Here is a 23,335-nt window from a genome sequence, read left to right on the forward strand (position 1 = left end):
CTTGAAAATAATTGAAATGGAAAATGGCAGATAAAAGTTGCGTTCCTGGATAAGAAATTCATAGATAAGAAATTCGAATTAATTTGGTCGTTTATTTTTTTCTTGCGTGCAAAGAAAGTGAAAGAATAACGAATCAAGCTTTCGATGAAAAGTATAAAAATATGGAACAAGGAAAGAAAACTACGCTATTTCTTCGATATTTATTTACAATATTCTCACTTAATGATAATTTCCTAATTCCGTTCTCGCAATGTCACGCTGTCGGAGTAAAATGCAAAACTGTGTATCAGGCCTCGTTCATTTGTCTATATCCGTAAACGTTGCTATGCGTGGTTAATTAATTAAAAAAGTTCTCGAGCAGGGTTAATTCTCGCTCGAACTAGCAGTCACTGACTTTCGAACAGTCCAGCTGTTTCCATCCAAACAATTTCTACATCTGGGAATTCTACGTGAAATCTGCTGGGCTAAATGACAATAATTACGTCACTTGAGGTGGAGGGGGTCTTGTGTACACTTTTAAGCAACACGGAACACGCACGCTACACGATCGATATCGGTCACTTACAAAAACGACGGTCGCACACGTCCACATACACACTCTCGCTCGCATACTGTTGTTCGTCGTCAATGTATGTACAGTCCTCGAATAATTATTGCTATGTTACATTTATACAGTCTAGACGCGTACAATAGGCCGTACGAATGAAAGTAAAGCGTTCGCAAGTCCTCTAGAAAAAGTCGAGTCTCTACCGCCTGAGATGAGACGCGCGGGCTGAGCCGAAGCGTGGACGACGAAGGGAAAGCTTTGTCGTTCACTGTGAACAAAATGTCGCAGGTTCGACCAACACCACGTCCAAGTGTTTCTACCACCTCCCGATCACACGGTTAACCCTTTGTACTCGGGGACTTTCTTTCTGGTATCTACCAGCGACTCGAAATGGTTTCTTAAAGCACCCATACACCATACGATCTGTCGTACGACAAGTAGTACGACAAATGGCTTTGACGAGTCCCTTCGACCGTTTGAAGGAGAGTCGCATTGTCTGTGGCGTGTTTTTTTCGTACGACGCCGTCGTAAACGTCCCATACAAGATAAGATCTATCGTACAACTTGTCGTATAACTTGTCGTACGACACATCGCTTCGACGAGTTCTTTCGACCGTTTGAATGAGAGTTGCATTGCCTTAACCGAGATATCAATGAGACTATGTAAGTACTATTGTCTCACCGATACGCTTCTGCCGACAAGTCGCACAACAAGTCATACGACAGATCGTATCGTGTATGAGGCGTTTTAGTATTCTATTACCACGATTGTTAAGCTTAATCAGGTCACCTTTACCTCGCCGAGAATCATTTTATCGACACTTCGAGTTCCAAAGAAATTAAACCCAAATCAAACATTACTGTTGTTCGATTTTCCGTCAAACCTACCGGTGATCGAGAGTCACCTCGCGAGTACAAAGGGTTAAATGTTCCACGGCAGCGAATCGCTGTCTTATCTTCTTATCTCGCGCCTAGGATGAGGCACCTAACGCTGGAGCTCAGGTGGACAATCTTTCTGGGCTCGATTAGATATAGAAATGATGTTCCCGAGGAAATTGCTATGGGATTAATAGAATAAGGAATGAGTGTAGCTGCTAGGAGATCGTAGGAAGAGAGTGTCGTACAGTTTTACCGACGTGTACATCAAGATTAGGGATGATTGGGGCTAAGCTGAAAGTAGAATAATAAAATACAGGATAAAAAATTGTCTGAAAGTTTTGTCCGCAAAGTTTAGTCTATTAAAAGTTACTTCGGCGTTAGGTTGCTCCGCCCACGCATGAAAATTGAGAACCTTCTTTGGCAAACGTTCACCCAAGTGACTATAAAAGCGATCTCATAGCCGAGGGGGTAATCTGGCAACAATTGCGACTCGGTTCATGAATGTCTTCGTTTCGCAGCCCGGCTCTCTTCTCTCGTTAACAATCTCATTGTTAATAAGTATTGCGTTACAGATAATACAGCTTTGTTGTTCTCTAATTACACCTAGGTAGCACTGTTTGCCCTCATCCTACGTTTATGGTTGACAACGTATTTACAAAGTCAACGCGTACTCGAGGATTCCGAGCGCTGATTCGCTGCCACTGTTCTGCTTCTTTTTTTCTTTTAACGCTAAAGCTCATCGATTTCTTTGCACGAATCAATCAAATTACTAGTTCTAGTACTTTATATATCGTCCATTGACAGCCGATAAATAATTCATTTTCAGTGAAATTGTTACGATAAAAGAAACGACCAAACGAAGGAAGTGAAAAGCACCAACTGGCGGCCAAACAGCACCCCGAAATCTGGCTCTAACTAAAACGTCCTCGAAGCTCGTCGCTCGTCGAGGTACGCGCCTTTTCCAGCATGTGTCTCTTCGTCGAACTTTGCAATTTCGTTGCGTGCCGACGAAATACGTTAAAATAGTACTTACAGTTTTTTCTTTTTTTTGGTTTTCCCCCGTTTCCGGTTGTCGACAGCCACTGTCGTCAGTCGTCACACCGAGACCCGAAATTTCATTCCTAATCCCTGTCTTCCAGCGAACTCGTCTACTAAATCCCGACCGTGCGTGAAACTCGTCGCGTTGTTTTCGACGCGTGACAAGCGACAACTGCGCCCAGGAAATGAAGTTTGCCTTCAGGATGCATGAATATTTACACGTTAAATTACGTTACCGCGACGGGTCGCGCTGACTCGTGGCAATGGGAGTGGTTCCTTAAAAAAAAGAAAATAACTCCTCGATTAAGAATTTCGCAAGCTTCTCGATCTCTACGCTCGAGTATCCAACCTCCGTCATAAGAGAGTCCCTGGAGCGTCGATTCCAACACTTATCCTCCTGTAAAAGCAAGCTCCGATTCACCTAATGAATTGCTACTTAATGAAAACCCGGTCCCAAGAGAAGATTCTTCTCACGACTGTGAAATCTCCTGAGAAGATCAGAGAATTTCGCGAGTGTCGTCGCTTAAGAAACCAGAAGAGAAACCCGCTCGATATTCTTCACGCCGGGTGTAAAGCAACTCGAAGTCGAAGTTTCCTTTCGACCTCGTCTCGCTCTGGCGATTAGCAGTTTGGAAATTCAACGTGGCATCCGATCGGGAGCCGGTCGGCCAGGGAAACTGATCTTAACTAGGAAGAGACTTGATTCGAGTCCAGAAATGCATAAAATCAGTCTCAAATGCAGTTGCACTTGCAAAACGACAGAAATTAATTCCAGTTCGACGCCATTCCTTCGATGGAAGATAAATTCCATCGTCTGCAGACAGGATTCTGTTACGATATTTATCTCCGAGCGATGTTTACATAATTAACCCTTACATCAAATTTCTCCATCGCGGTAAACCAATCGAAGAAATCAACGAGCTGTTTATTAATTTCCATCGACGCGAACTATCGCGAGATGCTGCAGGCAACCGTAAGTTAATTGGGTGCGCTATCCTTCTACGCAAAAAGGAGACGAAATCAATGCCAGATGCATCTTTCATCCTTTCATATTAAGAATCCCGCGAAACGAGTAATTGGAAACCGTTTTGCTCCTCGAAACCGTCGAGCCACCTGACCATCCCCGATAAAAACAGTCTCTTTCAACACCCCGCGAGCAACCTAATCGACGCATACGTACACAAATGCGAGTACAGTTTCATTTCTGCTCGCACTTACAGTCGATTCCATAAATGTACGTACCCTCTATGTCTATCGAAGAAGTTTGACTAAATAGAATAATAGTTTTGATATTATCAAATGAATGTCTCGTTGTAAATATATATATATATATATATATATATATATATATATATATATATATATGAACAAGCTTATACGTGTAGATATTGATATATACATCAACATATTTATACAAATATACTTTTGGAAACATCAAACCTACCATTTAATTTAAACAAGTTTCTTCCATAGACATAGAAACCTCGACTGGATAACTGCAATATTTGGGTCTCGCTTTTCATGCACTTATCCATTCTTTATTGCATTTCATTCCCGATCGTTTACCCAGCGATCCTGACAAAGTATCAAATGCCCTTGCGTAAGAATACTTATGAAACGAACCTTACCACATCGTCGAGTACGCAATCCTTTTCGCAATCTTCACCTCCTTTATGCAGTTAACTCCATTACATCTTGGGAATCAGGCGTCGTTCAACTGTTCTATAGTATTCATCTACCATATTTTGCCGAACGATTAACGAAAAGATCCCTCACCGACTGCCTCTGCATTTCCCCCTAACGGCAAATTAAGTTTACTCGAATCAACTCCGTTCGCTAACGAAGCACGCTACATTGTCGTCGCGCCGAAAAGGTTCATCGAGTCGCGTCAAACTTAATTGGCCGCCCAAGGTCATCGAGCAGGGTCCTCCACCACTTCTCCCACACTTTCGGTTCTTTTTTTTTATCCTGGAACGACTACCGGTGGGAAAAGTCGCGATCTAAAGCGTTTAGATCGCTTAAGAAACCAGAAGAGGAACCCGCTCGATATTCTTCACGCCGAGTGTAAAGAAACTCGAAGTCGAAGTTTCCTTTCGACCGAACTCGACGACGACGCACGATTCAAGAGGGAACATGCAGACTCGATGCGTTCTCCCGGTCCAAGAAGGCGGATAAATGTTCGGTCGACGAGTCGATAACAAATTCGCTCAAGCTATGGCGTGTTCGGTGCGACTGTTCACGGGGGCTTCTCTCGCTAGACGAACTGCGACGGCGTCTTCCAGCAGCTCGCGCAGCAGGGGAGGGCGCTCTTCAGGGTGTCCTTGAACGCCTCGCGGAAATCGCGGTTGAAGTACGCGTAGATCAGAGGGTTCAGGGCGCTGTTGAAGTAGCCTATCCAGAAGAGGACGGACACCACCGTGTCTGGACAGTAGCAGGCTTCGCCGCAGAGGGACGTTGTCAGATACCTGAGGATCAGACGTACGCGGTGAATTGCGATAGGCTCGACTCTGCGTTACCTTTTTGGACACCACATACGTTACAAAATGTTCCTAAGGTTTTCCTGCAGCGAACAAAATATTTCTAAACGATAGCACTGTCCGCGAGCGTTCGCGGAAATATTTACGCTGACTAATGATCATATTCTTAGCCGCTACGCAGGAGTTGTTTATTTCGGAGGCGACGCGTTTGGAAACGTCCCGCGAAACGAAATCCACGCTCGCGAAACCCAATCGAGCCGCGCGGCCACGATTTACTGCATCCGCGATTTCGCACACGCCTGCAGTCTCGCAATGAAGCTGACCGCGTCGACCAATTATCAATTCCTTTCAAAAACGCTAAAATTAAGTTCCTCTAAATCGGGCTCACCCGGGCGTTTAATTTGCGGCTGAGGTCCCGGACCTTCGTGGAAGGAAAGGAACTGAAATGAATTGCGATATTTCGAGCAGAAAACATTTAAATCCAAACGAAATTGCACGAGCAAGGGATTCAAATGGAAAGTAATACCGAGTCCCAAAATTGCTTTTCATTGATGTCAGACGACAAATGGAGAAACGTGCACACGCGTAATACGAAATAACGTTTAAACTGGTAGGAAATTGTAATAAAAACATCGCTCGGTTGAAATCGCTTTTCATTCGATTCGAGTTCCAAGATGAAGGATGTGAAAGGCTTCGATATTAGACACTGGATCTGGCAGACCGAACTTTCGTAGAAGACAGATTTGTTTAATTATAAAACTAGAAGGGGATCGCAAGGCACGAAAGCCTTGGGAGAAAACAAATTGGACACAGTTACTCGATCAACTCGGTATCCGATATCAAAATTCCCGTTACTCGCGCTATTATAATATGGACCGTTTACTTTGGAAGTGGTGCGAGTCCATATTCTTTTTGTCCTGGAAAATCTCTATTTTGCCCCGTACACATATCACTGTATGCAACAAAAGCATTGAACAGCTGAATAATATGAATTAACTGACCCCGCCACCTGTCTATAAAAATTGGACTTACTCCACTTTCATGGCTACGCACAATTTCTTTTACTGGCCAATTTTAAATCGAACAAAGCATCGACATTTTTTAAGGTATTAAATATTAACTAGTTATAAATAAAAAGTTTACTCTACATTAAGCACAAATTACCTGATACCTCATTTAAAAAAACAAAATGGATTTACACCACTTTCAAAATAAATGGTCCATATAATACAAAATGCTTTTAACCAAGCACAGACTTTGGTAAACCATTCCTATTCTACTTTCTATAGTACGCGTCCTTCTTCGACGTCTGAACCTTGAGGTTCTCGTCGGCCCTCGAAGGCTTGTAAACGTCAGTTCGTATCATTCCAGCGACGAGCAGGAAGTGCCATTTCCTTGGTAGCCGCAGCCCTGCATCGCTTAGCCAAGCAAATAGATAGACTGGATGCATAGGAGAGCCCAGATAAACTCTCCGCGGGATTCACTCGGCTTTGCATTAATAAAACATGCGGCTGGCTCGGCTTCCGCGCGTAATTCACCGACTCCGGAGAACTTGGCGTCGATGAAACGAAAGCTTCGTAAAGCTTTGCAACGGTGTTCGTTGATGCACCGGTGGAAACGCTGAACCGGCGGAGTTTCCGTTCGGTTTCCCAGCGAAACTCGGCGCGATTGTGCGACTCCTGGCGAAAAGTGCTCAATGGAAGGAATATTTACATACCGAAGACGGGAAACAATTTCGCTGCGTGTTTCCCCGCCTTTGGACGGAATTGTTTTCGAACGTCTGCGCGGGAAGTTGACGGCCCGGAGCATCTGTTCGGAGCTTGTAGGGATTTAATCTCTTCGGTGTACCGCGATACTATCTAACGTTAATATATGTTTTTAGTTTCTACTCACCAAAGGAAAAATGGCAGCCAACAGAGGAGAAACGCGCCCATTATTATTCCGAGCGTCCTCGCAGCTTTGTGCTCGGCCCTCCAGCTTTTCGTTTGCTGTCGTATCGATGTACCTGAAAAAAAAAATAAAAAAAAAAATCGTATGGTTAGTTAACTTCGTCAAATAATTTGCAATGTTTGTACAAGTACGAAATTACATACAGAAAATTTTCCCACCCCCGTAAAATAAATATACTCGATCCGTTCGAACTCGTTTCTTCGTTTGATTATTTTCCTCTCACGCGTGAGCGTGAATAATTTACCAGAAATATTCAGCGACGCGCGTTTCATTATTTTTAGTCTTTTCAACGTGATACTTTAGCCAACGTTCGGAACGAGCGACGTCGACTGGGATTATTAATATTATGGAGCAAAGCGAGGCACGCGATTACGCGTTGAACGTTGACGAACTGCATTGACAATTAATTTTAATTTCGTCGCCCGCTGATGCTCCAAGAATCTGAATATTCTGAATACGCGTGCCTTCGGATCCGTTAAACGAACTCTCGTTTATCATTTGTAATTGTTAATTTCGTAATAATAATAATAATAATAATAATAATAAAAGTAACGCGTTTAATAATTAAAAATTCAACTTTCATATTTCTTTTGCGGGCGTGCAAAAAAGTTTTCAGAATCAATGGGTTATATAATTTGAATTCAGCGAGATACATCGTCTCATTAGCCCCGAACATAATTTCTCCCTTCGTCGGTGACCTTTTATCGCTCATGGCGCGCGTGTGGCCCGAACCTCCTATTCCTCCGTCCAAGTAATTTGATTTTCCTTCGCGGAATGACTATTTTACTTGGCGTTCCTTTTCTTTTTGCCTCCTTAGTATCTCTCGAGCATTTTAATTTAATCACATCGGGGACTTGGTTCTAACAGCGTTTAAAACGAGGTTCCTAGACGCGAGGATTACTGGCGCCAGTAAAGTAGCGCAGGTAAATTAAATCGTCGAATTTCCACGAGGAACAGTTTCCCTTTAGTACTGCGGCGAAGTACAAACACGATTTATTATAAATTTGGATGAGCACACACCCGCGCCACGTTGCGTTCGTGTTTTTGTCATGTTTACTCAATAAATATGCGAGTGCACGAACGATACTCTGTATTTACCGCTCGATATTTCATTTTCATCGATTAAGTAGGAATTTTCGGAGATATTTTGAGCAGAGCAGAGATTCCAAAGGAAACTGATCGCTGTTCTAAAGACAGAGTTTCGGAGGATTCAGAGATTTCAGAGGATTCGTGATCCCAAACTAATTTGAGATTTTACTGCCCCTTTTACTGACCTTTACTGCACTGACGATCATTTCTTTGACACTTCGAGTTCCAAAAGAAATGAAACCTAAACAAACATTATTGTTGGTTGATTTACTGCGTAAAACCTAGTGGTGACCGCGAGTCATCTCTCGAGTGCAAAGGGTTAAAAAAAAAAAAAAAAAAAATTCTAATTCTAATCCGTATTCTCGCGAGACCTCGATTGCCTGACCGATCCGGATTCCACCCCTTCTGTGACCCGATTGACCCCCAGGGTCTCTTTCCGAGTGCCTAACTCGACGATGAAGATTGCATTTGGCGAAGAAGCACGTCGTACACGGTGTGTCTACTCGAGAGCACGTGGTTAGCTGCGAAAGATAGCGAATTCATTTGGACGGGACTGATATCCGAGCGTTGTTTAGATAATGCGAAGTGCCAGAATAGGAAGGGAGTCGTTGAAGCGAAAGCTGAAGGGTTCGCGTGCCCCGACGCAGTCAGGCAGATTTAGGTTGGTTGGTCGATGCTCACCGGCTTCTCCGCTTTCGTGCAATCGATGCGCTCGTCTATCAAGATGCAAGAAGCGTCTGCTTTACGGTATGCCCGATTTAAGTGCACACACGCAATCACTTCTCGGGACTGGCGAGGATGCAAACAAATCCGCAGACCTCGTAGATATCAGGTTTGAGGAGCGACGAGGTTTGATTAACAATGGACGGAGACGCACAGTGATCCGGATGGATAAAATCGCCCGGCCGAAATTAGAAAGAGTTCTCGGATTTTCATGAAAGAGGAAAAAGAAAACATCGTCTCTAGTTGCGCGTCTGACCACGCACCGTCCGTATCTACTAGCCTACTTATGCATCGGCTCACAGCAGAGATGGGCAAAACTCTAGACTTCAAATAAATCTGAAGTTTGCCGATATGTTTGTCTCTTTTCCATCTTTGGAAAATGTTCTAAAGAGGAAAGGAGATAGACATATCGGCAAACTTCAGATTTATTCGAAGCCTAGGGTTTTGCCCATCACTGGCTCACAGTGGTCCGGATGGATAAAATCGCCGAGCAAAATTAGAAAGAGTTTTCGGATTTTCATGAAAGAGAAAAAGGAAAAGATCGTCTGTATCTACGCGTCTGACCGAGCACCGTCCGTATCTGCTAGACTACTTATGCGTCCGGATGGCTAAAATCGCGGTCAAAATTAGAAAGAGTTTTCGAATCTTCAAGAAACTTGGTATTTTTAAATTATGTGGGCCGCAAATTACGAATCTGATACTAGAATTTTAAAATTCATAATGGCGGATCCAATATGGCCGACATGTATATTAAACATTCAAAACATGAATTCTTTTAAAGATACTCAGTGTCTCGGTACGTTAAACGTGATACAAATTTCAAACCATTTCGACGCTCGAAAATTCATCAACTATGACCTCTATGTATCAGTAACTGATTAATAAAGTTACATAAAATTAAATTTCAAATGACATTTAAGCGGCAAATTTTAAACGGCACTCGTATATATACAACACACGTACAATATTGGAAAAAGCCTGTTCGAAATTTCAGAAATTGAAACTGTACATATTCAAATTAAATCTTTAATGCCAAATTGTCTTCTTTCAACTTTACATGTAAACAAAGTTTCAAGCACAAAAATAAATTATACCTCGAAATGATATGCATTGGGAAAAAACCTTGTCTAGACCAGACTCCCCCCTTGCAGACATCGGGACCTCGGTCCAAGATGCGAAGCGTTTTAAAAAAGCTGCGAACAAACGAGGGAGCTCTCGGAAACTTATCCAGGTCCCGAAGTACGTCGGGCCACACCTTCGAGGGTTAAGTGGCGCGTTGGAAGCGCCCTGAAAAATGTATCGCGAGAACGTGGTATCGCTGTTGGAAAAAGGAACACCTGTCCGTCTCGTTGGAGTTGTCGGGCGGAAAACTTTATGATACTCCAGTTGTTCTGGAGTCCCTCGATTCCAGGAGGGAAAGCACCGAGCAGGGATTGCGAAAAACGTTGCTGCAATCCGCCAGTCCCACGGGAACTCTAGCGCAAAACGGATTGGGAACTTTTTAATGGCGACGGGGACTGCAGCAGCTGGGAGGAGTGGGAGGGAGCAAGTTCGCAACGAGGAACACACGTAATCCTTGAAGCCCCGTTTGGTGAAAAACGCTGCTGAATGCGAGGGGTTGTTTCGAGATACTTAAAGGTCTGTTTACACGTAACGTGCCAGTTTCGTGATTTTCAGTGTCAGTAATTTTAAATATTCCTCTGTGGTTTTTGACACGATCAGTATCAGTTCAGTATCCGTTCAGGGACATTTGTATTTAGTCCCATAGATACTTTTGCTTTTCGCTGTTGCCTCCTCTTTGTCGCTGTGCACCGATAAGAATTTCTAACTTCTTTAACGTCGACAAATTTTACATGTAACATTCTCGTTCGTTCTCTCGTGCTTGCGAGAACGCATCTTGTACAATGTCTCCAATAGATCGACAACATTGCATCGACGAACGACACGCAGGAACACGATGTCTCGTTCCTTCGGCCGGTCACGTCTTCAATAGCAAGCGCCGTTGAAAAGGAAACCATCAATTCTGGTTTCTAATAAATTCTCTGTTACGAAACGAGGCTGAGAAAAGACGATGGTCTCCAAACCGCGTCACTTTCGATCTTCATCTGCCCCTTCTCGTTGGGGCGAGATCGATTCAGTGCGAAATTAACCCTTTATTTACTGAATTTCTCAACTACTACTAAAATTCAGCACTGAATGTATGCGCTTTAATTTATTAATTTCTATTAATTTAAACATTTTCGGCCAAGAGCTTAATATTAAGCTAGCAGCGCCACGATTTTTTTTTTAAGTGGCAGGAGGTACAAAATTACAGTTTGTGGTAAAATTAGTACAAAATAAGTACTAAATATTTCACTAAATCCGATATGATTCTGCTGATTCTATCCTGCCACCTTAAGAGCTGCCTGGAATCCAAAGAATCGCGAGTTAACCCCTGTAGAAAGTCGAGAAAGTCTACCAAACCATCGATCAACTTCGCGACACGGTTCAGCTCCATTCGGTCCACATTTCATTTAAACTGCCTCTGGCCAAAGTCGAAGACGGCCGCGACAATTCGAGTAAAATCCGCTCGACAATGGCGGAACGCGTTTGTTCCCCTAACAGGCTGAACAATGAGAATCTCGAGTGTAATACCAAGTAGTTACACGTCTCGAATATACTTAACTCGTCCGATGCCACGACTGGACAGAAGCGGTGTAATCTTCATTCAACAAGAGCCGTCGCATCGCGCAAAAGTGGGACACCGTCGCTTCCTCCAAACTCGTAAGCGTATTCCGTCCCGCCTCGTTCTCGGAATTTCGCCAACAGCACCAATTACGCGCCGTTATTGCATGATTACGCGTCTACCAGGCCGCCAGATGGGACCGCTTCGTTTTTGAATAGGGCCGCGAGACATCGATCCGCCTGGTGCGTTTCGACACGCTCGTCTCGGCCGATCGAACAACGAAACTGTCGATTACGTCTCGGGAACAAACTGGGACGTATAATTTCCGAAGTCGGACGGGGGTCCGAAGCGATTACAATACCTATCCCTGTCATCTTCGTGAAATTGTTCTCGGCGAGGGCGTTATCTCTCGGGTTACTTCTTGCCTGGCGGGTTTCAATAGAACACCGCCAGGGGTTTAACCCGGACTAGCGGCACCAGGCACAGATGACATAATATACATAACCCGCTTCCAACCGCTATGGGCACAGATCGATACCTAATTCCATTAAATCATGTTTCAATGAACCGTGCGCCAGATCTTCAACCTCATTTCTCTGAAGAGCGCGAGAGCTCGTTTGAAAAGAACTTATCCCTCATTCCAATTCAATTTAGCTGGCACAAAGAGAATCATTTTCTGTTCAGCTGTAGCCCCGGCGCTCATTTCATCTACCCGGCTTCCTTAAAATTCTCTGTCTCGAACATCCACTATGGCTGGTCTGATTCCAGTTGAAGAGCCGTCCCGGGTTCGTTCTCGATCCTCGACGCGACCGTTTCCGTTCGATCGAATCGCTCGCGTCATCCCTCACGAGGGAATCTTATCTTTTCTCAAACTCACTTGTCCCTCGGTCGACGAACGTCCTGAACCTCCGATTAGGTTCCTAGATTCTCGGCCACCGCGACCCTGATTCTCCTCGTTCGTCACGAGGAAAAATGGACGCGGAGCATGCCTCGGATTAGACGTTTATTCGTGTCTTCGGGGTTACCAGGTACTTTTTTTTTGTTCCGTTTCATTCGACATCTCTGGTAGAGAGCATCGCTGGGGGCAGTTCTGCCTCACGAGTGGGTCGCTTTAAAGCGACACGACTGCGAGTCTCGCGTCTTTGTTTCCCGCGTAGCGTATGGATTATACGAAATACCGTCTTCGCCGAACACCATTGGCCCGTTTTCGTTAACACTTTATTTACCGGGAGCCTATTTATAGGCTTCTTAATTCCAGCATTTAGCTTTTTGAATTTATTTACTGTGTTGATGGTTGTCTACTTACAATGTTCAGTGTTTGGAAACAGACTTTACTTTCAATGTATCCAATAACAGTATGGAGAAATAATTGTCAGCCTAGATTGGCGTATGCTACTGTAGAAAATTCTTTTTTGAATTAAAGACTGTTTTTAAATAACCCGGTAGATAAAGCGTTAAAATCGTATCGTAATCGTACCGGAAGATCGATAATTTCCTCGTGACGAGATTAAGCGGGATCCTTGCCAACCCCAAGGTACATTCGTTCCTCCACCGATCCCATATCACTTTCAGGAAGAAAAAAAACATCCCCTGGAAATCCTCGTAGCGTACGACGACCCTCTTCAAGCGAACCTTCCAAACCGTGGCAAATTCCACCGCAGGAGCCTCTCGATATCCCTCGCGTATCCGTTCCCGGTGGCTCGGTGTGTAAACAATTTTCGAACGATGGAGACTTCTCACCCCTCGCCGCCTTCGCACCGCTTGGAAACTTCCCTGTGACTCGACGGCTGCTGATGGAGGTTCGGTTCCCACCCGCGTCAGCTCTGAAACCTCGTTAATCGCTCAGCCTCTTCCTGACTTGAGACGATTTTTCAGATTGCCGAGTGACCTTGATTTTCTCCCATTCTAATCGGATTAATGCAGTATGGAGCACTCTGTATCGAAGAATAAGGAGTCAAAGAAGAGGAATTGGTCGTGCAGGTCGGCTGTGGATTCGAGGATCATGGGTTCGAATCTCCGTGCCTTATTTTTCGTAGAGACTTGTACAATAACCCTTTGCATTCGAGGCCTTTCTTTCTGGTATCTACCAGCAACTCGAAATGCAAAACTGGTGGTGCCCGACAAGTCGTACGACAAGTCATACGACAAGTCACACAACAAGTCATACGACAGATCGTGTCATGTATGAGGCGTTTTACCATTCTATTTCCACGAAAGCTAAGCTTAATCAGATCACATTTACCTTGTCGACAACCATTTTATCGACACTTCGAGTTCCAAAGAAATTAAACAAAGAAACCTAAACAAATATTATTGTTGGCCGATTTACTGCGTAATTTAAACATTCACTCAACGCTGTCGAGCAGCACGGACCACGATTCACTCGTCCAGACGTACCATTTAAAAGTAAACATAAAGCGGGGTTGTAGCGTCAACCCTTGTGCCGCCATAAGGCTCAAGAATATTCTTATATTTACACCAATCGCTAACCGAATAAGTTGCGATAAAAACGAACGAATTCGTTTCCAATTTCGCCAGCCGCCCTTGTAAATTCCATCTGCGATTTCGCGTAACACTCGAGGCGCTTAGAAGCGTTTTTAACGCATAGCTGCCGCGGCTTTTGCCGTTCGCCCCTCTTTCCCGTCGCGTCTGCTGTCGACGTTTCCAGATATCGAGCGAACAAGTGGAGGACGAGGGTGTCCCGGGGTGTTCTCGTTGAGGCTGCCTGGAACCGCGTTCACTGACCTACCCTACCACTCACCGCAGGCTGGGAGAGATCAAGCCCCTGCACAGCTCCCTCGCCCCCTTGTTCTTTCGTCTTTCCACCATCGCCACTTCTCGCATCGTTCCCCCGGCCCCTCCGCGTTCCCAGCCACCTCTTCAGACTCATCTTTACAAACCGTTTTGGCAACCTGCTGGATGCCGTGCTTGAAAATGAGCCACCGGAGGATCCCCACCCTCGCCCCGTCTCTGTTTTGGTATCAGAGGGACGCTCCAATTATTCAAATGCCGATCATCCTTTCGGTCCTGGGTTAATTGAAACCAAAGTGCGAGATGTCTAACCGCCTCGTGTTGATTTTATGTTCGGAATAATGCTTTCCAGGGTAATGGATATCGCCGTTCGGCTCGTGGTCGTTTGAACTTGGATCGATACGGAGCGATCCCTGTGCGTCTTTCCTTGGGGTAGTCCCGCTTCTTAATCCATTCTCTGTTAGCCATTTTCAAGCATGGGCGCCCAAGATTTGATACAAACGTGTAGTATAGGTTATTTGTTTTTAACCCTTTATTTACTGACGGCACTCATAAGTCCCATCAATTTTTTCATGGCATGTTCTCACTGTATTAATTAAACGCTCTTGAAACCTATTGTGATTTTCAAGTCGACTTCTATGAAGTTCGTTTTGAATTCTTGGCAGCGGAAGCTTTTTTTCTTTTTTTTTTCTAGATGGACGTCTAGACTTTAAAAACTTTTGAGAAATTCATTAAATAAAGGGTTAATACCACTTTCAACACACGGAAACCCTTTCGCTGGGGAGCCAAAACACTATGAACTTATTTCTCGAGTGATTGCAATCAACTTGACCTACGACATATCTCGTAGTTGGCAGTGAATGGATTAAGCTGATTTTACATTCAAAATAACGAAAGATTACAGTGCACGTCTCTGAACCGAGATTCGGAAACTGAACACACTTTTACAGAAATTACTGCCCGTTAAACCCCAGCGGATCTCCTAGGAAAAATTGCGTTCCGTGTTTCCGTCAGTAATAAGCATGCACGCTGGAATGTGGGAGACTGTTCTCCGATTCTCTCACGCGGTGCAATATGAACGAAAGTACGGTGACCTATTCCAGACGATGAGATGAACTCTGCTGCATCGCCGCCACCCCCTACAGTCATTCACACCGCGAGAGAAATATTTTCTTCGTCACCTTCCTTTGTTTTCTTTCCTCCTATGGGCTCCTCCTTTTTTATTCCACCTATCTTCAGGGGTCGTTGGGCGGCCATATGAAGTTAACGATACGAGAGGAGACCAGGGGAGAGTTTTTACCGCGGGCGAGCTTTCATGGCCACTCGCGGCCACGGTAATTGCAAATAGTTCAGGTATATGGGTTTCCACGAAGAAGATTAATCGAGATGTTTGCCCCGGGGAAGCAGTTCCTTGAAATCGACGTTCATTTACGGAAGATCGGAGTAATTAAAATAAAATACTTGCTCGATCGATTGCGATTACGTTTTCGTTTTAGCTTCTATACTTATTTTTAACCGACTTCGAAAAAGGAGCAGGTTACTTAATTCGACACGTATATAGATACTGTCTGAGAGGGTTTGATGTATTTGTTTTGGCAAGGGTGGGGCACAATATTGCATACAGTTAATATGTATACTATCTACACGGAAATACTGTCTGAGTGGGTTTAGCGATATTGAATAGCGTTAATGTATATAATCTCTAAAGCGATATAATGATAGCAATAACCAAACATGATATTTTTTGTTCCTCCGACAGACAGTTAAACCAATTTTGGTAATTTTGAATGTAGGTAATTTTCAATTTTGCCTCGCCTCCTCCTGTATTTATAAATTTAACCAAATTCATCTAGAGCTGGTGAGTGTTCATATAAATTAACTAGAAATTATTTCATACTTTTTAGTGCAGTTTTAATGTTCTTCGCAGTCGGTTATATTTTCTTTCCCAAAAATTAGACCTTCTGTACCTTCTATAACCTTCTATCTTTCATCTTCCAACTTAACCGTCTATTTTGTCGAAATCTCGCGAAGCACGGCGCAAGGTTAATAATCGCCTCCCGAAGAAGGCAGCTCGAGCAAAAAAGAAAACGCGAAAAACAAAAGCAGCCGTATTCAAGGTTCTATTTAGTTACAATTCCGCGACACAGAGGAGCCAAAGACGGTCTTGCATATTTCAAGGAAATCTCCTCATTTCTCTGCGAGAAGCTTCTGCTTCGCTTGTCTCGGAGCATAAAGAATCGCGGTTGGATTCGAGGAACCTCTGGCGAACCCGTTAAGGGTTTCGGTGTACATAACTCCCTTTATATTCGTCCAGCTCTGCCCCATGCAAAATCCGTCTTTCTTTTCCGCGTCTGGAAGCCAGCGAGGGAGTCTCGTACCACCCGCCTTTGTGTGGCTCTTTCTGGGTCAGTTTCTAAATAGGCAGCGACGCTCGTAAAAATCCACGGCATTCGCGTGAAAAGATGGATCCGCTCGGCTGTCTGTCCGGAAGGCAGGAGGATGCGGTAAGAGAAGGATTTACCTTCTTCCGACGCGTCTTTTTGGCAAGTAGCCGACCCAGATGAGACGGAAATGTTGGCTACAAGTGTAATGAAGAATTAGAGGGAGCTTTGAGGAGGAAAGCACTGTTTGCGTTAAACTCCACATCGAAGGAGAAGCTTTTCGGTGACGCGAAAATAGTCGAGACAGATTGAGGAGGATCGAGGAAGATTTCAATCAACGTAAGTACACCAAAGACAGAAGCGACCCTGAGGCGACGCCACTGGTAGGTGTTTCTCAGGGGAACCCTGTTACCCGAGTTTTCCTTTGGCTGTTTCGAGACTAACGTGGACGTTCCTCGACAAAATCAGACCTAAATTACGCCTTGGAACGTTACAAAATGATGCGAGCAAACATTACTACTCTATTTATTAAAATACTCCGCAGGATAGGGAACGACGGTAGCATTAACCGGATCTTTCCATGACCATAATTACGACCTGGCACAGTCGACCGAAAAGGCTCCTCGTTAAAGGAGTCCCACAGTTAAGCGGCTCGTGCATAATTTCGCAGCGACGAAAAGTTTACTTCTGTCCAGGCCTTAATTATTCACTCTGCCGCGATTGTATTCGGGTCAGTCGTTAATCTGTCATTATCAAGATTACTCGCGGGAAATAAGGATGTTTCGATGTAAATCACGAACGCTCCGATCGATCGGTCGCTCCGCCTAAGATCGATTATTCGACGCGGCGTTGAAAACACCGGTACCGTTTATCCACCGAGTCTAAAAACGCCTAAGATACGCCCGAAGTTTCGCATGACTCAAACGCGTGTACCCTTCCGCGCCAGTTCAGCGAGCATAAGTAATCGTCTTCGGTGTCCAAAACGATTTACGGTCTTGGCTCCCAGCCGTGACGTTTATCGCTGCTCAGAAACGACGAAACGTGTTACGTGCGTGTCACATTGTGGCTCGCATGCGCGCCCAATTAAACGGGCCAAGTAAACAGATCCTCCTGCGCCGCTGATAACCGCTATAACTTATGGACCAACTATGTGTAATTTGCTGGCGTGAATTAGGTACAGCCATCGCGATAATTTTACGCCCATCGACGACTATCCCGTTTCGATTCGATTCATTTGGGTACAAAATCGCGTACGCATTCGCGGAAACTCGCTTGGCACGCGAAACGGATCCGTACGTTATTTGAAGCTATGTGAACCTGGCACACGGCTTTTCAAAAGTTAATTTTTTTTTTTATGGAAACTGATGGTATTTTGTTTGTACTTGATTGTATTGAATAATTTCGATTGCACCCTCATCAATTATTAGATACAAAAAATTCAAAAAATGGCCAGGAGACGATATTGAGATTTTCAAAATTCGTTTTTCCCTTTTAGAATCGTTTGTACCTCAATAGCTTAAATTTCACAGGCTAATCTTGGAATCTTTAATTTACAAACGATTCTAAAGAACAGGGAAAAAACGGATTTCAGAGTTTCGTTTAGATAACTGCCAACTCGAAGTTTGAGTATTATCGGTGGATAATATCTGGAATCCCGCGAACTTATTCGGCGTGCAGCCATAATCATGGATATCGAACAAGTGCACCGCTGGACCTGGAGGCAACATGGCCGCTGAATGCCAAGTTCGCTGGCTGAAACTTTTGGCAGCTCTTTCGTCTGGCTGTTCTCCACTAGATGCACATAGCTCACTGTCGCCAGGAGCATATTTATACTGTAACCTCGTGGGAGTATTTTCGATTTATAACGCTACGGAACGCGTCACGGTTTTAAATACGGATGCTTGATAATCCGCGTGGATGAACCGAGAATCGTAAAAACGACGAACAAACCATCGCGAGTCGAATTTGGTTAACGGGCGCACTCTGGCCCCTTATTGTACCCTTTGACTAGAAAATGTCGCGTCTGAGCAACGCGCGCCAACGCAAAGGATAAATTGATCATTCTCACCAATAATAAACGCCACGTTCGTTACACGCAGAGTACTAAATTTCTCTCACGCTGCGTTATTTTAGGCGAAATGCATTTAGACGTAAATGCATCCCCGTCGAGACAAAATTCTCGCTCCCATACGCGATACAGTCGCGCCAGGTTAAAAGCGACACTTAGGCTGATGACGCCTAAACGCTTCCCAGCTGGAAAATTTCATTCCCACTCGCGCGTTAAATCGATCCATTCGTAAGATCGAGATAAACGCACTTGAATGACGTGCGTCCATCATACAATGTTTGTGTATTATTATGTAACGCGTGAGGAGTAAATAAATACGAACGTGTATATGTACAGTCGATCCCGTAAGTATTCGTACATTTTATGTCTATTGAAGACATTTGTCTAAATTAATTGATAGGTTTGGGGTTTCTAAATGAATTTTGTATTATACAGTAGAGACTCCCGTGCCTCCATTATCCGCACGACGTTCCTTCTCATGTCGAAGCATTTGAATCGTTTGAAAAAGGACTTTTACGGTTCGAAGCACAACGGGAATGTAATTCTACGCAGTTGTTTACAATAAAAAATTGATTAGCGGATAAAAAGTAACGGGACCCCTGGATGTTGAAAGAAACTCAATTTTGTTCATTTCTAGTCAATTTTCTCATTTCTTGAATAAATGATATTTAGATAAGATTTAGAATTGATATTGAGTCGCGGATGGGCACTGTGATCCTGATGCTCAAATTCTGGGACACCAGCTACATACAATATGTAACAGAAACAGAATTAATCGACACGTGTTTTCTTTCCATCGATAGAAAATTCCGTGTGACGTTAATCGTTCGATTAAAGAGTGACCCGAGCGATTTGGTATTGTAAATCAGAATTAATTATTCGTTGACGTTAACAGCGACCGAATTGTCAAGCGTGAAAATAGCTTACTTCATCGCTGACGCAAATGCTATCTCTAATTCCAAATCCAACGTAACGCGATTCGTCTAATAAACACGTCTTTATTATTTGCGACTTCGAACCACTGCACACCTGGCGAAGGCAAAAAGAAAATTGAATTAAGTATAACGTAAGAAACCCGTCTATCGTCTCGCTAACAAATTGCGTCCATTATCGCCGTGCAACACCTGCGCGGCGCGATCTCCAACGAAAAGAAAAATTCTCGTTGCGAGCCGCTGATCATCGCGTCATTCGGATGGATGGTCGGCCATCTTTGAGATATAACCTCACATTCCTGGCCCATCTTTTCACCGCTGCCAGACGTCTCGCGAGAAAAACTACCACTTTTATTCATCGTTCACGGGCCACCAGATTGAATTGTAATTTTCTTCATAAATTCTGGATATTGGAATGAACAACTTTCTAAAAAAAAAAAACTATATTAAAATTCTCTTTTAAGTCCGAAGGGAATATTCATTTTATATTTTGGTCGTTTTAGGTCGCGACACGTTGCATACGAATACTCTAATTGTCCAGTGGGAAACCGTGAGCGAATCATTATTTCCATTCGACTCATTTCGCAATGGTCCGAGAGTTTCTCCTTGGACGTCGCACCAAGGGCCGCTTTTTACGCGGTTGGCTCGACAAATTACCGTGAAATTTCACCGAGGAATTAAATTAGGCTGGAATTTCAGTGACGGACGCAAAACGCGTTCGGTTCAACGTTGGCAAACCGTTGTCGAAAAACGATCAAATAAAATGCAAGTACGGCGCTGTCTCTCGGGTTGTCGCGGAGTAGTCTTTTCTTTCTGTTAAAATTGCGATCGAATTTTTAAAGCGACACGATCGGACGTTTGGGGAAAATAAATTGAATTGGTAAAAAAAATTTGTCAGACAACGAAACGACCGTCGCTACCGGCAACCTTGACGTGCATCGAAAATGGCAGAAAGATTACATACAGCATCAATCTCGATCATTTCGGACACGTGTAATTTCTGCCCCGCGATAATTGGCCGCACTTAAACGCGTTTTTACGGTACCGAATGTCGAATGGAAGCGAACGTTACAACCAACCGCAGACGTTCATTTTGCGCGATCGACGATTTCTTTTACTCTTGTATCCCTCGCTTCGATTTCGATTCAACCATCGATGTCTTTCGACGTTTATTTATGTTCCAATTTACGGAACGCTCGTGACGGACAGGAGTCTTGTCGCCGGGATGGAGGTGAAAAATCTGCAGCTTCGTTTTGCAGTGAATTTTCAGCGGAAGGAGTTTCATTACCGAAGAAACTGCAAAGCAAAAGCTTCCGAAAATTTATCGGGCAAGTTTAAGTCCAGAAAGACGGAAACTTTTTCGGTAAAGGAAACAGATATTTTACTATCTGTCTTCGGAAATATTTCGTTAAAATAAATATTATCGTCGTACGCGATAACAGATTTATCGCGGTAAAAAGTATCGGGGATATATATTTAAAAGAAATCGTTATTTACGAGTACACTACCTCGGACGTTCGACGATTCTCTATTTTCTAACGTTGTTTCAAAATAACCACTTAATAAGTGTCTCGTAAAACAAGTTCCCAGAAGACGCTCTAAAAATACCGAACACGTCCAGAGTATCGCGGACGTGTGCAAATGATTGCAACGATACTAGAGCCAGGCGTGCCTCGCGACTTGGGTTTCTAAAAGCGTGAAAGAAGCATTGGTTTCTTAACGATCGCTGACAGTTGCGAACACGTAACAAACAGGCGTCCTTTGTTCGCGATTTTCTGTAAATAACGCGGACGCGCGACGCCCGAAACGAAAATATCAAGTTTCAGTGGTAATGGAAAAGAGGCAAACGACAAGTTGGTATAGAGGAAACGTTAAAAAAACATAACAAACGGAAATAAGATTGGTAAAAACGGAGAGGTTGACCTTCCCAGATGTTTTCTTTTAGAAAAAGCATGGAAATCCCTTCCAAATATTAATCTCCTAATGCGAGAATGTACGAAGTCTACCATAAATGCACTAGTTCGGTCCCGAGTTTGTGCATTTATGGAGGCTTTCCTATATCTCGGAATTTTCAAACACTCGACTCGGCTAGACAGACCAACCATAATTCGACTCGAACTTCGAATACTCGAATAAATCGAGTACTCGAGAGAATAAATCGCGCGCCCCTAAAGGAAACTCTTAGAAGTCTCGCGAGTCCAGTGACAAAACAAAAAACAATGGTCACGCCTTAGGTACCTTTCAACGAGGAATCCAATGGTGACCTTGTATTTGACCTTGAATTCTCATTGTCAAGGTCAACTTGTTTTCTTGATAATGAGAAGATTTCTTGAAAATCACCTAAGGCGTGACCTGTATTTTTTTGTTTAATCACTAGACCCGCGAGTTTTCTAGGGATTTCCATACTCTTTTCCCATTCTTTATATTAATATTCTATTACACCTTGAACGATAAATTTAGATCGTACTTCGAGTTAACGTTTCGCACCGTAACAGACGAAAGTTTCCCCGGCCGACCTCTAATTACAGTCTCCGCTCGATTTATCTCCCTGATCAATTCGAACGCGTTAAACGATACATAAAAAGCAGCTCGACGTTAATATAAAATTAATCACGTCGGCGCAACGGTGCGGCAGTCGTTCCGACGCCGTTGTATCGTATCTTTTTTTTCTTCTCGTTCTCTTTTTAATGCCACTCACCGTTCTCCACGTTGAGCTCCGCGGCGGTTCTGTAAGACATAGGCCTTCCGAAGTCGCTGGCATTGCTCGGATGCAGCAATAATTGATGAGACGCCCTGGAATGATGCCTGGAGCTGGACGCGCGGTGCAAGTGAACACTATTTAGGACGGTATTGCTGGAGGCACGGCTCAGCGCCTCCCTTTGACGCACGGCTTCCTTGTAGATCTTGCAGTACATCACGATCATCACGACGCCCGGTATCCAGAACGACACCGACGAACTCACCACGGCGTATACTCGGTTCACCACAAACGCGCACTCCTAATATTTTTTTTTTTTTTTTTTTTGAGAATTTTTAAGCGAACAAACTTCGCCGTTTTTGATATACTTCAATTTCAGCCGGAGAGCAAGGGTATAATTACATTCGGAACCACGTAAATTGAAAAGAATGGAAAGTAAGCAACGTAACAACAGAAATCGCAGAGGAGGAAATTTACAATCCAAAAATTGAAACTGTTGAAAGGTCGAATAAAAATGGGAAAAATTCATAAGCGGAAACGGTTCAGCGTAACGACGTTCAAGAAACACTCGTGGAAATTCCCGGGGAATGTAATAAATTCAACGGCAGCCTCCTTCGGTTCTGTTCCCCTCCCTCCCTTGCAATTTCGCGCGGGCAAAATTACGATAACTTATGCGCGCCACCGTGTTTTCGTACGCGTCTGTTCGCGCAGGACGTATAACCGAAGTTCTAAGTGGTGGTACACCGGATGAGAAGCTATAAAACAACTAAGTATGACTTTGGATATAATAACGGACGGTGTTGTTTGGGAACTATGCTAGCTGCGGTTCAACAAGAAACATCGCGCAACTGGAGGCGAGAAGATGCTCGCAATCTCGTCCGAAACGCGATAGAGGCGAGGAAATATGGCGGGGTCTTTCCACGCTGAAATTTGTCGCATTTCTCGCCCTGCTCTTCTCGTAGCGCCGCACTTTCTTCCATAAAGAATTAAACTTTAATTTCGCGATTCGGAAAAGTTGCAGACAGATGGCGGAGAGATTGAAAATAGAGAGATTGAAAATAGATGCGGAGAATTGGGAAGCACTGTAACGTGCGAAGGTACGCAGCGTGTGTGCTGGACGGAGAATTATTAAAGCTA

General features: G+C 43.9%; 2 protein-coding genes across 4 annotated transcripts in view; both read right to left on the reverse strand.

The window, feature by feature from the left end:
• The window catches only part of LOC128880096 (octopamine receptor beta-1R-like), a 50,331-nt gene that overhangs the window by 12,596 nt on the left and 14,400 nt on the right, over positions 1-23,335 (reverse strand). The window lies entirely within an intron of this gene.
• LOC128880094 (octopamine receptor beta-3R-like) overlaps positions 187-23,335 on the reverse strand; it is a 100,547-nt gene continuing 77,398 nt past the window's right edge. For all 3 annotated transcript variants that reach the window (XM_054129796.1, XM_054129795.1, XM_054129797.1), the window contains 2 exons: positions 6,835-6,946; positions 187-4,929 (listed from right to left, as the gene is read on the reverse strand). In XM_054129796.1, coding sequence (XP_053985771.1) covers positions 4,719-4,929; positions 6,835-6,946 — 323 coding nt within the window. In that variant the 3' untranslated portion in view covers positions 187-4,718. The remainder of the gene's footprint in view (positions 4,930-6,834; positions 6,947-23,335) is intronic.

Source organism: Hylaeus volcanicus, chromosome 7, assembly GCF_026283585.1.
Source record: "Hylaeus volcanicus isolate JK05 chromosome 7, UHH_iyHylVolc1.0_haploid, whole genome shotgun sequence".
Classification (NCBI taxonomy): domain Eukaryota; kingdom Metazoa; phylum Arthropoda; class Insecta; order Hymenoptera; family Colletidae; genus Hylaeus; species Hylaeus volcanicus.